This window comes from Calidris pugnax, unplaced genomic scaffold, assembly GCF_001431845.1.
Source record: "Calidris pugnax isolate Ruff unplaced genomic scaffold, ASM143184v1 scaffold25, whole genome shotgun sequence".
In the NCBI taxonomy this organism is placed as follows: Eukaryota; Metazoa; Chordata; class Aves; order Charadriiformes; family Scolopacidae; genus Calidris; species Calidris pugnax.
The window spans coordinates 9,435,175-9,447,178 of NW_015090805.1; the positions used below are offsets into that span (position 1 = coordinate 9,435,175).

At 39.9% G+C, this 12,004-nt stretch overlaps 1 protein-coding gene across 4 annotated transcripts in view; it reads left to right on the forward strand.

The window, feature by feature from the left end:
* Positions 1-9,841, forward strand: part of CCT8 (chaperonin containing TCP1, subunit 8 (theta)) — a 17,891-nt gene extending 8,050 nt beyond the window's left edge. The window contains exons 1-13 of one of the 4 annotated variants that reach the window (XM_014938231.1): positions 992-1,160; positions 1,439-1,619; positions 2,336-2,397; positions 3,069-3,206; positions 3,650-3,828; positions 5,520-5,586; positions 5,667-5,754; positions 5,866-5,981; positions 7,268-7,339; positions 7,688-7,852; positions 8,291-8,410; positions 8,856-8,980; positions 9,592-9,841. In XM_014938231.1, the coding sequence (XP_014793717.1) occupies positions 1,032-1,160; positions 1,439-1,619; positions 2,336-2,397; positions 3,069-3,206; positions 3,650-3,828; positions 5,520-5,586; positions 5,667-5,754; positions 5,866-5,981; positions 7,268-7,339; positions 7,688-7,852; positions 8,291-8,410; positions 8,856-8,948 (1,410 nt within the window). In that variant the 5' untranslated portion in view covers positions 992-1,031 and the 3' untranslated portion in view covers positions 8,949-8,980; positions 9,592-9,841. Of the gene's footprint in view, positions 1-991; positions 1,161-1,438; positions 1,620-2,335; positions 2,398-3,068; positions 3,207-3,649; positions 3,829-5,519; positions 5,587-5,666; positions 5,755-5,865; positions 5,982-7,267; positions 7,340-7,687; positions 7,853-8,290; positions 8,411-8,855; positions 8,981-9,591 lie in introns of those variants that run through there. The other 3 variants (XM_014938230.1, XM_014938233.1, XM_014938234.1) reach the window with 3 other exon arrangements.
* Positions 9,842-12,004: the final 2,163 nt, after the last annotated feature.

A 12,004-nucleotide genomic window follows, 5' to 3' on the forward strand; every position in this document is an offset into this window, starting at 1 on the left:
ATTTTTCACTGGATTTGAGTAAAGTCAATGGGCTATATCTACAGCGAGGAACAGAACTCTTAAAAAGCAGCACGAAGTAGTTACAGAAGATGCTCAATAATTGCCTACCTTTTCCCCCTGCCAAACCAGTGTAGGTTTAGAAGAGGGTGTGTCTAGACAATGCAGTGTTTGGAAAACTCTGGGTGAAATAGCTGTTGTGTTAATCTCTCAGTGTTGCCATGTTCTCTTGTCTGCTTAGAATACATTAATTGAATTTAAGAAGCTGAGGATATAGCAGCATCCTTCTGTGAATACTGTAAAAGTGTGGAAATACTGACTTGTCCTAACTTTTACTATCAAATTTGTATCACAACACAAATAATATTTTACTGAATTCTGTACTTATTGATAGAAATAGCATCAATATTAAGTGTTTCCTTATTTAATGCATTGTGGTTCGGTTTAAGTAGAGTAACTGTGGAAGTCTCAGTTCTGTTCTTAAAAAACAATCTGCAGGCTTGTTACTTAACCTGGTAAGTCTTTTATGTTACTTTCTGGGATAAAATGGCAGCTGCTCTAATTACATGCAAGAATATGGCATTTTTTTGAAAGAAAGGGAAAGCAGTGCAGTCTTAAGCAGAAAAAAACCTAGAATGAAACTGTAATTTAGACATGTCCTTTGGTATTACACATATGAATTCAGCCTGAAGATCTAAACTCCAGGCTGCTTTCTTCTTGCAGAACTTGATTGTGAAGCACAGAACCAATGTCAAAGATGTCTAATTCATCGTGTAGGGGGAATGTTCAGTTGTCGGATATTTATTTTTTTTTAAATCTGTGTTTGTACTTTTTCTTATTAGGGAAGTTAGCCAATTAAGGTAATCCGTGCTTCTTTCTTTTTGTGTTTTGTGCATTGTTAGTATCTTTAGATACAATTTGAAATAAGAGATCTTACACTGGATGCACACAGAAACCTGGAGCTGTAGTTTAGGTGGGATGTTAGTAACTAAGATGTGTCACTTTCTGTAAAGGTCCAGCATCCTGCTGCAAAAATGCTTGTGATGGCTTCCCACATGCAAGAGCAAGAAGTTGGAGATGGAACAAACTTCGTCCTTGTTTTTGCTGGCGTTCTTCTGGAGTTAGCAGAAGACCTTCTGAGGATGGGGTTATCGGTCTCAGAGGCAAGTTATATTGTTATTACAATTCATGTGGCTTAAATTCAGATTGCTGTTGGCCAGTATTCTTGATTCGTAATACTGTAGACCTTCTGCTTCCTTCTGAACTAATTTTTTAGGTGGAGATGTATGAAGAGCAGTAGTATGTTTTGCTGCTTGTGATTGCTTGCTTCCCTTGTGAGCTTTTGCATTTGTTAATGTTTTATAGACCTTTGAAAGGGAGATGTTAGCAGTATGAATGCATAGTGAGGTGGTGTAGTGAATATTTATTTTTTGCTGCACAGGTGATTGAAGGATATGAAAAGGCTTGCAAGAAAGCCCTAGAAATTCTTCCAGACTTGGTGTGCTGTTCTGCAAAGAACCTTAGAGATGTTGAAGAAGTAGCATCTTTGTTGCACACTTCAGTGATGAGCAAACAATATGGCAATGAACAATTTTTGGCAAAGCTTATTGCTCAGGCCTGTGGTAAGTGGACAAGAACAGATTTGTGCATGCCTCTAAAAAACTGAGTGACTTTGCTTATAATCATTAATAATGCCTTCATGTAAGATAAAAGTTATGTTTAGTTTATCCAATTTAATTGACTGGAATGCTTTAGCCTCTGATATTAGTATAACCTTCTGTTCTCATGTTGAACTCTTTGTTGGTATTGTAGCTCAGAAAAGGTCTGTGTTTTGCAGTGAACATTTATAGAAATAGCTTTCTAGCCTTTTTAAAGCAGAAAGCTTTTTTCTTCCTCTTCTTTTATTGATAGGAAGATGTATTACACTTCAGATAAGCTGTTACTAGTCTCAGCCACAGAATAATGGAAGCAAGACTGTACTTGTGTTGAGTTGTTGTTTTCTCTCTTTAGATTTCAGAAAACTCCCACTTTCATGTGTGCTTTAGGTGTTTTCTTAAAATATTCTGAGTCAGACTTCATTCTTGAATGTACATGTGTAAATGGATATTTGGACTTAATTTAACTGAGCAGCTGTCTGTATGCTTTCTGATTACTACATTGTAAAAGCAAAATTTCTATTTCTCTTGATGTAGGTTATTAGCAGATTATAAGTATCTTAAATTTAGGCAGGAATCTCAAAACATTGAACAGAAGAAACTCTAGGCATTATTTATGGTGTCATTGTTCTACTTCATTCATTAAGCAACACAAATTAATTCCCTTTTTTTTTTTTTTCCAGTTTCTATTCTTCCTGATTCTGGTCATTTCAATGTTGATAATATCAGAGTGTGCAAAATTGTGGTAAGCTGAAAATACCTAGTTTTACTGTATTATTAAGGTAAACAGTTTAATGAAAGTCAATGTTTAGATCTTTCAACATTGAAAGTGCCTTTTCTATTCTAATCTCTATTGTGTTGTAGTATGCATAATAAGTTTTGGAAATTGGTCTTTACACTTGTTCAGTGCCCAGCATCAGCTTTCGGAAACAAAAATCAGTAATGCTGAAAGTGTACACTAAATCAGATACATTAACTTAATTTTTCTCAGGGATGTTGGTTGCATTTTTGTTGTTGAAGCAGTCACAAGATTAGGCTGGCGGAAACGTAGCAGTCTGATCTTGCTTGTTTGTTCTGTGAATAGGACTTTAGGCCTCAGTATGGTATGTAGGATTGGAACAAGCTTGTATCTACCATGAGTTTCCCACTGTGTTTTTTCCCTGCTAAGAAATACTTAAAAAGTTGTGCACAGAAAGTGAATGTCACAGAGCTTGAGCTGGGCCACCAACTAATCTTAAAATTGGGAACCTGTAAGACAGTGTTTCGTGTTGCTGCATCAGCTTAAGTCTTAATTCTTTGTGCTGCAATTAAACCTTAGGTTACTACATTCAAATCATTCATAAAGGGCAGTGGAGCTTTCTGACAATGAATGATTGATAATATGGCTTTCCCCCCTTCCATTTCTTTCCTTTTCAGGGTGCTGGTATCTCCGCTTCCTCAGTACTGCATGGCATGGTTTTTAAAAAAGAAACTGAAGGAGATGTTACTTCTGTCAAAGATGCAAAAATAGCTGTGTATTCATGCCCTTTTGATGGTATGATAACTGAAACTAAGGTATGTAGAAGCTCAAAATAAGTCAGATACCTATTTATGCTCATGTGCTCTTATTTTTAGGCATAACTATAAATATTCTTGACAGCTTGGTGATTAAGATATTTTTGTTAATATTGAGTTCATTAGTTTAAAAAAGTTCACAGAAAAAATCCAAACCTAGTTTTGCTTTACAGGGTTTTTTGGGGTTGGGGAGTCGTCGTTGGTTTTATTGGGTTTTTTGAGCCAAACTGCATGCTAGAATGTTGGAATGTCAAGGCTGTCCAGAAATGCTAAAATTGCCCTTTTTTGGACTTGATTTTACCCCATTTCCTGGGAATGGTGGCAGTACTATAAAAAAGGATGTTTTGATGTTTATGTGAAGGTTGGGAGACAAAATGGTTTGTCAGAAACTTTTAAACATGTAGCTAACACTGAATTGATAACAGCGTATGTGTCTTACTTAGGGCACCGTACTTATAAAGAATGCTGAAGAACTGATGAATTTCAGTAAGGGAGAAGAAAATCTAATGGATTTGCAAGTCAAAGCTATTGCTGATAGTGGTGCAAACGTAGTAGTAACGGGTGGCAAAGTGGCAGACATGGCACTTCATTATGCCAACAAATACAATCTTATGTTAGTCAGGTAAGTATGAGAAAAGCATAAAAACATTTGTTCTACCAGGTTTCTGAAATGTACTTGCCATATTGTCTCTTGCCTCTCAAACAAATTAGAAACAAAATATTGCAGACTGGTTGGTTTTCTAGTGGATCAAAACCTGAGCTGCAATTTGGTTGTTTCATAGCTCATGTTTCTTGATAGTATTTCATCTCTGAATGACAGTGTCGTGGTTTCAGTCAAATTTACCAAAACCAGACTGACATTCGGCCCTTCTTCCCCCCACCCCCAAAAGAGAGGAGAGGAAGAGATAGGGAGATTTGCGAGCTTAGAATGAACTCAACTACTTTAATGAAGAATTAATACTAAAATCAAAAAGAAGAAAATAATGAAATAGATACAATATATACAAAATTGTATCAAGCTCCCAGGATGACAATCACATCACCGGCAGGCACTGGGGAAGTCCCAGACTGAATTTAGCATTGGATGGGGAACTAGGTTCCAGCTCTGGAGTCAGGAACACATGGATCAGGATCAAAGGTAGATGAACAGAGTCGTCTTCAGACGTTGGCCATCGCAGGAAGAGAGTTGACCCTTTGATCCCTCAGCTTTTATACTGAGCATGGGGCAGATGGGATGGAATACCCCAGTTGGTCAGGTTTGGGTCACCTGTCCTGTCTGCTCCTCCCCACAGATGTGACCCCTCTACACTTTTCCATTTCCAACCCTTTAATGGGGCAAATAACCACCAAGGTCAGTCAATTTCATTATAGCAATGAGTATAAGCAAGAGCCTCTTTGCATACCATTCCTTGGCATGTAGCACAAACATTGGTCTTACCACTCTGAGAACGAGCAGTTTTCTCCACAATATGCTGTTAATTTCAGAGTTAGAAGAGGCCTAGCTAAAATGTAAAATTACTAAACAGAAATTTGGTTCTGTTTTAATTAAAACCGGGACAGACAGCTAATTGGGGAGTAACTTGTGTATATGGTACTGTTACTCTATTTTAAGTGTCTTTATAGCACAACTGAAAACAAGAATATAATAATTTGTGGATCCAGTAAAGAGGGATGTGGCCTCAAAGACATATAAGACTTTACAGCAATACTTCCTCATGGTCACAGTCCTCATGCAATGCTTCAGCAATGATGAGATATGCCTCCACGCATCACTAATGTATTGATGGATGGAAGAACTTACTTTTCTGTGGGCCTAAAATATTTTGATCTATAAATAAAGCATCCTTGAAATACATTCTGCACAACATAAAGTCAAATTAGTAGCAGCAGCTCTCACATCTCACACAAATAAGTGGTCATTTGTTGGAAACTAACTTCATTGATGGTGTCCAAAAAGTTTGAACTTGTGGAAATGGAGCATGATACACGAAGCATCTCTTGCATAACAAAGAAGGATTATTACAGAGGTGTTGTAAAGACCAATTCAAGTCTTATGCGCTAGAAGATGAAATTTGGTAATTTCCATGTATTTGAACTACTTGTTTTTAAATTCTTAGAAAATAGTCTGTTCACAATCCCTGGAAATAGATAATTATAACTGGAAAAAATAGACAAGTGGATTTTATAACATGATGCAGTAAATTTTGATAGATGACATCAGTTTACAAAATGCTGACAAGAGAATGCTTACTTGTATGTGTTAACATTTGCTGTGGAAACATGTTACTAGAAAGACTGTTTTTGTTATTAAAGGTTGAACTCAAAGTGGGATCTGAGAAGACTGTGCAAAACTGTTGGTGCAACAGCCCTACCCAGATTGGTAAGGATTTTTCAAATGAGGAGCCAAAGGGAGAGTACTGATGAGCAGGTTCACTTCTTAACTGTTGTTTTTGTTTCCAGACACCCCCTACTCTGGAAGAAATGGGTCACTGTGATAGTGTATATTTATCAGAGGTTGGAGATACACAAGTTGTTGTGTTTAAGCATGGTACGTATTGTTCTGTGGAACTACTAATGCCCCTGTTTTAGAAGTATGATGTTTGTCTGTGTGTTACATACAACAAACATAATTCAGTAATGCACACGTCTGTCTGAACAGAGAAGGAAGATGGTGCCATTTCTACTATACTCATTCGTGGATCTACGGACAATCTGATGGATGACATAGAGAGAGCAGTGGATGATGGTGTAAATACTTTCAAAGTACTCACAAGAGTAAGTAACCGTAACACTTCAGTTACCAAAACTGAGCTATGGATCAAGTTTGAGGCAAGACTCGTGCTTGCTTTGTGCTCATTTGTTGCAAAGGCTGTAGCAGATATTTACATTATGAGTTTAGGAGGCTTCTGGAGGTGTAGAGAAGGCCGTGTAGTATTGAGGTGCAGAGGGCTGCCTAGAGAAGATTGCTGCTGACATCCTTGTGAATACAGTGTACATAGAAGATGGTGCTCAGCATGTGCTGAGTTTTCCAGTAGTGAGTTCTTAAAGGTAGATTAGTTTTACCACTTTCTAATGGCAGTCAGCTCTTCCTTGACTATTTCACTAAAAGTTTGGTACTGTTCCTTGGAAACCAGGCACAGAAGAAAAGCTAGATAGCTTTGTTTGTCACTAGGGATCAGGAGGAACTGACTGGTTGCAGACTAAATTCCTACTTCATTGGTGACAAGGAATGTTTCCTCAATATGCTACGGATGCACTTAAGAGGTGGAAGAACTTGGTTCTTCAGAGCTTTTTCCGAGCAGCTTTTATGGAATTAAATATTGTTTTGTTCTTGGTTGTGGGTTTTTTTAGTACAAAAGGAAATGTTTGTGTATTTACTCAGAAAGTGGTGTGTAAAAATGTTGAACTTTTGTTTTACGCTTAATGTCCTGTATGTCTGTAAGACATGCACGTGCACATTGGCTTAGAGCACAGCCATAGACTCATCAGTGGTCCTGATGTGTGATTTATGATGATACTTTTCTCTTTAGAGGACTGGGAGTTCTCAAGTGAATGCTGGTGTGCCAAAGGATATACAAAATACTTAATTTAAAAAACAAACAAACAAAAAGCTAAAAAAACCCACTACCACAAAAAACCCAAACCCAACAGCTTGTGATGCCTGTTGACATATTAAACTTAGTGTTCAGTAGGTGGGTTTCCTGTGTATTTCCCAACAAGTTAATGGAGAAGATGATAAAGTCGTGGAGCTCTATTATTAGTTAGCCAAGAGTTGAAATTGCTTTTTATAAAAAAAACCCACACAAACAAAAACCACCAAGACACAAAATGCACTGCATTATTATTTTGCTTTTTAGAAAAGAAGGTAATTTTCTTCCAAAACATTTGAAATAAATGAGTAAATTCGTTTTATAATGCATGTTTGTTCTGAAGCGGATTCTTAATAAGTCTTTGTGGCACAAAGTTCTATTGCATTCTTTGATAGAGTCTATAAATTCTAAAAAGTGAAAGTGGATATGATGCTTTAAGTAAAACTGTGTTTTGGGATGATCTGTTCACAGGATAAACGTCTCGTTCCTGGAGGTGGTGCAGCAGAGATTGAATTAGCCAAGCAGATCACATCTTACGGAGAGGTACAGCAAGTGCACTTTGACATACACACAGACATATGTATATGCACTTCAATATGTATGTGACTTATAAAAATATATTATTTCGTACCTATATATATATATATGTATTAATACATAAATCACTAAAATATGGGGGGGGAGAATACCTCCTTATCTTAAGGTTTTCACATACACACAGACATACGTATATGCACTTCAATATGGATGTGACTTATAAAAATATATACGTATTATTTCTTACCAAAATATATATGTGTATTAATACATGAATCACTAAAATATGAGGGGGAGAATACCTCCTTATCTTAAGGTTTTTGAAATGCTGACGTGGTTTTCAACTTACTTTAGACTTGTCCTGGGCTTGACCAATATGCCATCAAGAAGTTTGCTGAGGCATTTGAAGCCATTCCTCGAGCACTGGCCGAAAACTCTGGAGTAAAGGCTAACGAGGTCATCTCCAAGCTTTATGCTGCGCATCAGGAAGGGAACAAAAATGTTGGATTTGATATCGAGGTAACTAAGTCTCTCATGTTACTTGGTGCTCTGCAGTACAGGGTTATATTTAAAAGTACTTCTATCAGTATGAAGAATTTATAGATTAATTTAAATCAGTGAAGCACCCTGCTGCACAGTCTAGAAGAATAACTTAAAAATTGTAATATGGAAGTGGTTGTTATTTTTTCATCAGCAAGCAATTAAATTCGATGTAGTATAGTGGTCTCGTGTAAGAGGTAAAGTGAGATACTGAACTACCGTGATGGATAATAAGTATTTAGTAATTACTCAATGTGTCTTTCTGGTAATGGATTAGGAATGAAGGTTGTCTGAAGAGAGAAATTGAGATCAGAAAAGGGGTAACTTGTTCTAAACCCGTAACCTTGAAAACGCAATGAACTTGCTAAGTAGAAGCCTGAGGAAGTTTTCAATGATGTTTTCCCCCCTGTCTGATAGGCTGAAGCTGCTGCTGTGAAGGATATGTTGGAAGCTGGTGTATTAGACACGTACCTTGGAAAATCCTGGGGCATCAAGCTGGCTACAAACGCGGCAGTCACTGTCCTCAGGGTAGATCAGGTAAGCTTCCAAATAACTTAGTGGGTGAACTGGAACCTTTAACCCGGTGCGCAGAACACTACTGCAAAATATGTGAATCTTCTGGGAATGCAAGGCATCAAGATGTGATACTTGAAAATAGGGTTATTTCTGAAAGCCAGGAAGCGGTTTGTTCAAGAGATCGTAATTTGGAATGTTGTAATGTTGCCACTTCCATAGGAGTGCTATTAATGGTGCTTTTTTTTTTTTTTTAAGACTTGACAGTTGATATCCAGAAAGTTATCCTAACTTCAGTAGGAACAAAGTTCCTACTAAGATTTAACACAAGAAACCTTCTCTCATATATTGTCTTTCTATGAAAGTCCAACTTCTAGGGAAAACGGAGGTTATAGTCTTAATGATAAAAATCTTAACTCTGTTTTGTGGAACTTCAGCAAAAATGTATTTGCATGTAAAATTTCTGTAGATTATTATGGCAAAAACAGCAGGCGGTCCAAAAGTCCCTAAGCAACAAGGACATTGGGATAAGGATGACTGGAAAGATGAGCCTGACGAATAGTGTGCAGTAAGCAATGTTTCTCTAGCGGAGAGGTATCTGTGTGTGAGTGAGTTCATGCATGAGCATAGTGACAAGCACATGGCAGATGGTCTCTTTCTTGAGGACACATAACACTGCTGTCTTCTCTGTGCTGATTGCCACGTTTTGCATTTGTGTTTTTGCAAATGAATTTTACTCCAGAAACGAAATTTTCATTGAAGGGAGGGCAAGTGATGTTTAAATTGTACCTTACTTGTCACTTGAGCAAGTGCAGAAAATGAGCCTTTCTGCTTTCAAAGTGTGATGTTTAGGTTCAATAACTCAGAACAATAGCTCTGATAATTCTGCTTTCTGTAGTGTGCATCCCGTAAACCAGTCACTCGTTAGCCTATTTAAGCACTCACTTTATGTAGACTAACCGAAGTCTTAATTTGCATGCAAAAAGGAGGTAGAAGCCCTCTTTTTGTATATCAGGGCTCAGCTGCTGCCATTTTTAAGGAAAAAAATAACTAATTTGTGAATATCTCAATGAGATGGCTAGTAATATTCACTGCTTAAGTTCAGAGTAGGGAAACTGCATGAACTTAGTGAATGTTGAGAGTCAGCATCACATGGGTGTAAGAGTCCAATACTAACCTTATTTTTTTCTACTCTTATCTTAAAGATCATTATGGCAAAACCAGCTGGTGGCCCTAAACCTCCATCAGGAAAGAAGGACTGGGATGAAGACCAAAATGATTGAGCGATTTAACTGTACTGCTTAAGTGACATGGTTATGTGAGATTTTTTTAATATTCCAGTTGGAGCCCGTCATGATGTTTTTGCTCTGTTGCCTTTAAGTTATGAACGGTGGTGTCTAATGGAGTGCAGAACTCCAGACACTTCAATAAACGTACTCACTGTTAAAATGTTAACTCTCATCTTATTTGGTGTGACATGTGAAGGTGCAGGCATTTTTGTGGTGTGACCCCCAGCTGGCCCTTCCTCACCAGGACAGAGGTGGAAAATATGTAGAAAAAGTTCAGGGGCTGAGATAAAGACATCACTTACCATTACTGTCTCAGGTAAAACAGAGTCAACATTTGATCAATTTATTACCAATTAAAAGTAGAGATGGAGGGTGAGAAACAAGAACAAAAAGTAAAGCACCTTCCTGTTCCTCTGCCCTTCTCCCAGGCTCAGCTGGGCTCCATCACCCCACACTAGAGTTAGAGGAGGTGGGGGCTGTGGTCAGTCTGTAACAGCTCCTCTTTGCCCTTCCTGTCCATGCACTCTTTTCCCCTCCCACAGGGCATCCTTCATGAGCTGCTTCAGCACGGGGATCCTCTGTAGGTTACAGTCCACTGCTCCTCCCTGGCCTGGTTTCTGGTTCCTCTCTGCAGCTGCCTCCAAGGCACACATCATGGAATCACAGAATTGTCAGAGTCCGAAGGGACCTCTAGAGACCATCTGGTCCAACTCCCCTGCTGAAGCAGGATTGCCCAGAGCACATTACTCAGGACTGCATCCAGGCGGGTCTTGAAGATCTCCAGAGAAGGGGACTCCACAACCCCCCTGGGCAGCCTGTTCCAGGGCTCTGTCACACTCACCGGAAAGAAGTTTTTTCTCATATTTGAATGGAACTTCCTATGTTCCAGCTTGTGCCCATTGACCCTTGTCCTATCGCTGGAAACCACTGAAAAGAGTCCGGCTCCAACATCCTTCAACCCACCCTTTAGATACTTATAAATAAGGTCTCCCCTCAGTCTTCACTTGTCCAGGCTAAAGAGTCCCAGCTCCTTGAGCCTTTCCTCATAAGGGAGATGCTCCAATCCCTTAATCATCTTTGTTGCCCTACACTGGACTCTCTCCAGTAGTTCCCTGTCCCTCTTGAACTGGGGAGCCCAGAACTGGATGCAGTATTCCAGTTGTGGCCTCTCCAGTGCAGAGTAGAGGGGCAGAATGACTTCCCTTGACCTGCTGGCTACACTCTTCCCTATGCAACCCAAGATACCATTGGCCTTCTTGGCAACAAGAGCACATTGCTGGTGCATGGAAAGTGTGCTATCTACCAGGACTCCCAGATCCTTTTCCTCAGTAGTGCTTCCCAGAAGATCCATCCCTAACCTGTATTGGTGCCTGGGGTTCTTCCTCCCCAGGTGCAGGACCCTACATTTGTCCTTGTTGAACCTCATTAGGTTCTTCTCTGCCCAGCTCTCCAGCCTGTCCAGGTCATGCTGGATGGTGGCACAGCCCTCAGGGGTGTCAGCCAGCCCTCCTAATTTGGTATCATCAGCAAACTTGCTGAAGATACACTCTGTCCCCTCGCCCAGGTCATTTATGAATATGTTGAACAGGACTGGGCCGAGTATTGACCCCTGAGGGATCAGGGGTCACAGGTCACAGGCCTCCAACTTGACCCTACTCCATTAATTAGAACCCTCTGAGTCCTGTCACACAACCAGGACTCAATCCACCTCACTGCCCCCTCATCTATCCCACGCTTCCTTAATTTTCTAATGAGGATGTTATGGGAGACAGTGTCAAAAGCCTTGCTGAAGTCAAGGTAGATGACATCTGCTGCTCTCCCTTCATCTAGCCAACCAGTTACAACATCATAGAAGGCTGTCAGATTGGTCAAGCATGATTTACCCTTGGTAAATCCGTGTTGACTAATACCATAACTTCTTGATCTACATCCCCCTGCTCTGGCCTGGGGTCCTCCATGGCTGCAGCATTGAGGTCCAGCATGCTCCTCTCCATGAGCCGTAGGGGGACAGCCTGCTCCAGTGTGGTCTCTCCGGGGGCTGTAAGGGATCTATGCTCAGTTGCCTGGAGATCCTCCTCATCTCAGTGGTTGTGGGGCTGTTTCTCACACTTTTCCCCATCGCTGCTGGGCCACTTTTTTAGCTTTCTTAGACAGGCTTTCTTCGAGGTGCTGCCATCTTGGCTGAGGTGCCTTGGGGTGGGTTTGTTGGAGCCAGCATCAGGCAGCCCTGGGCTTTCCTCAGCTCTGCAGCCCACCCCACCATCTTGACACCTGCATCTAAGTACAGCAGATGAAGGAGACCGACCATGGGCCTTGTAGCTTCAGGAAA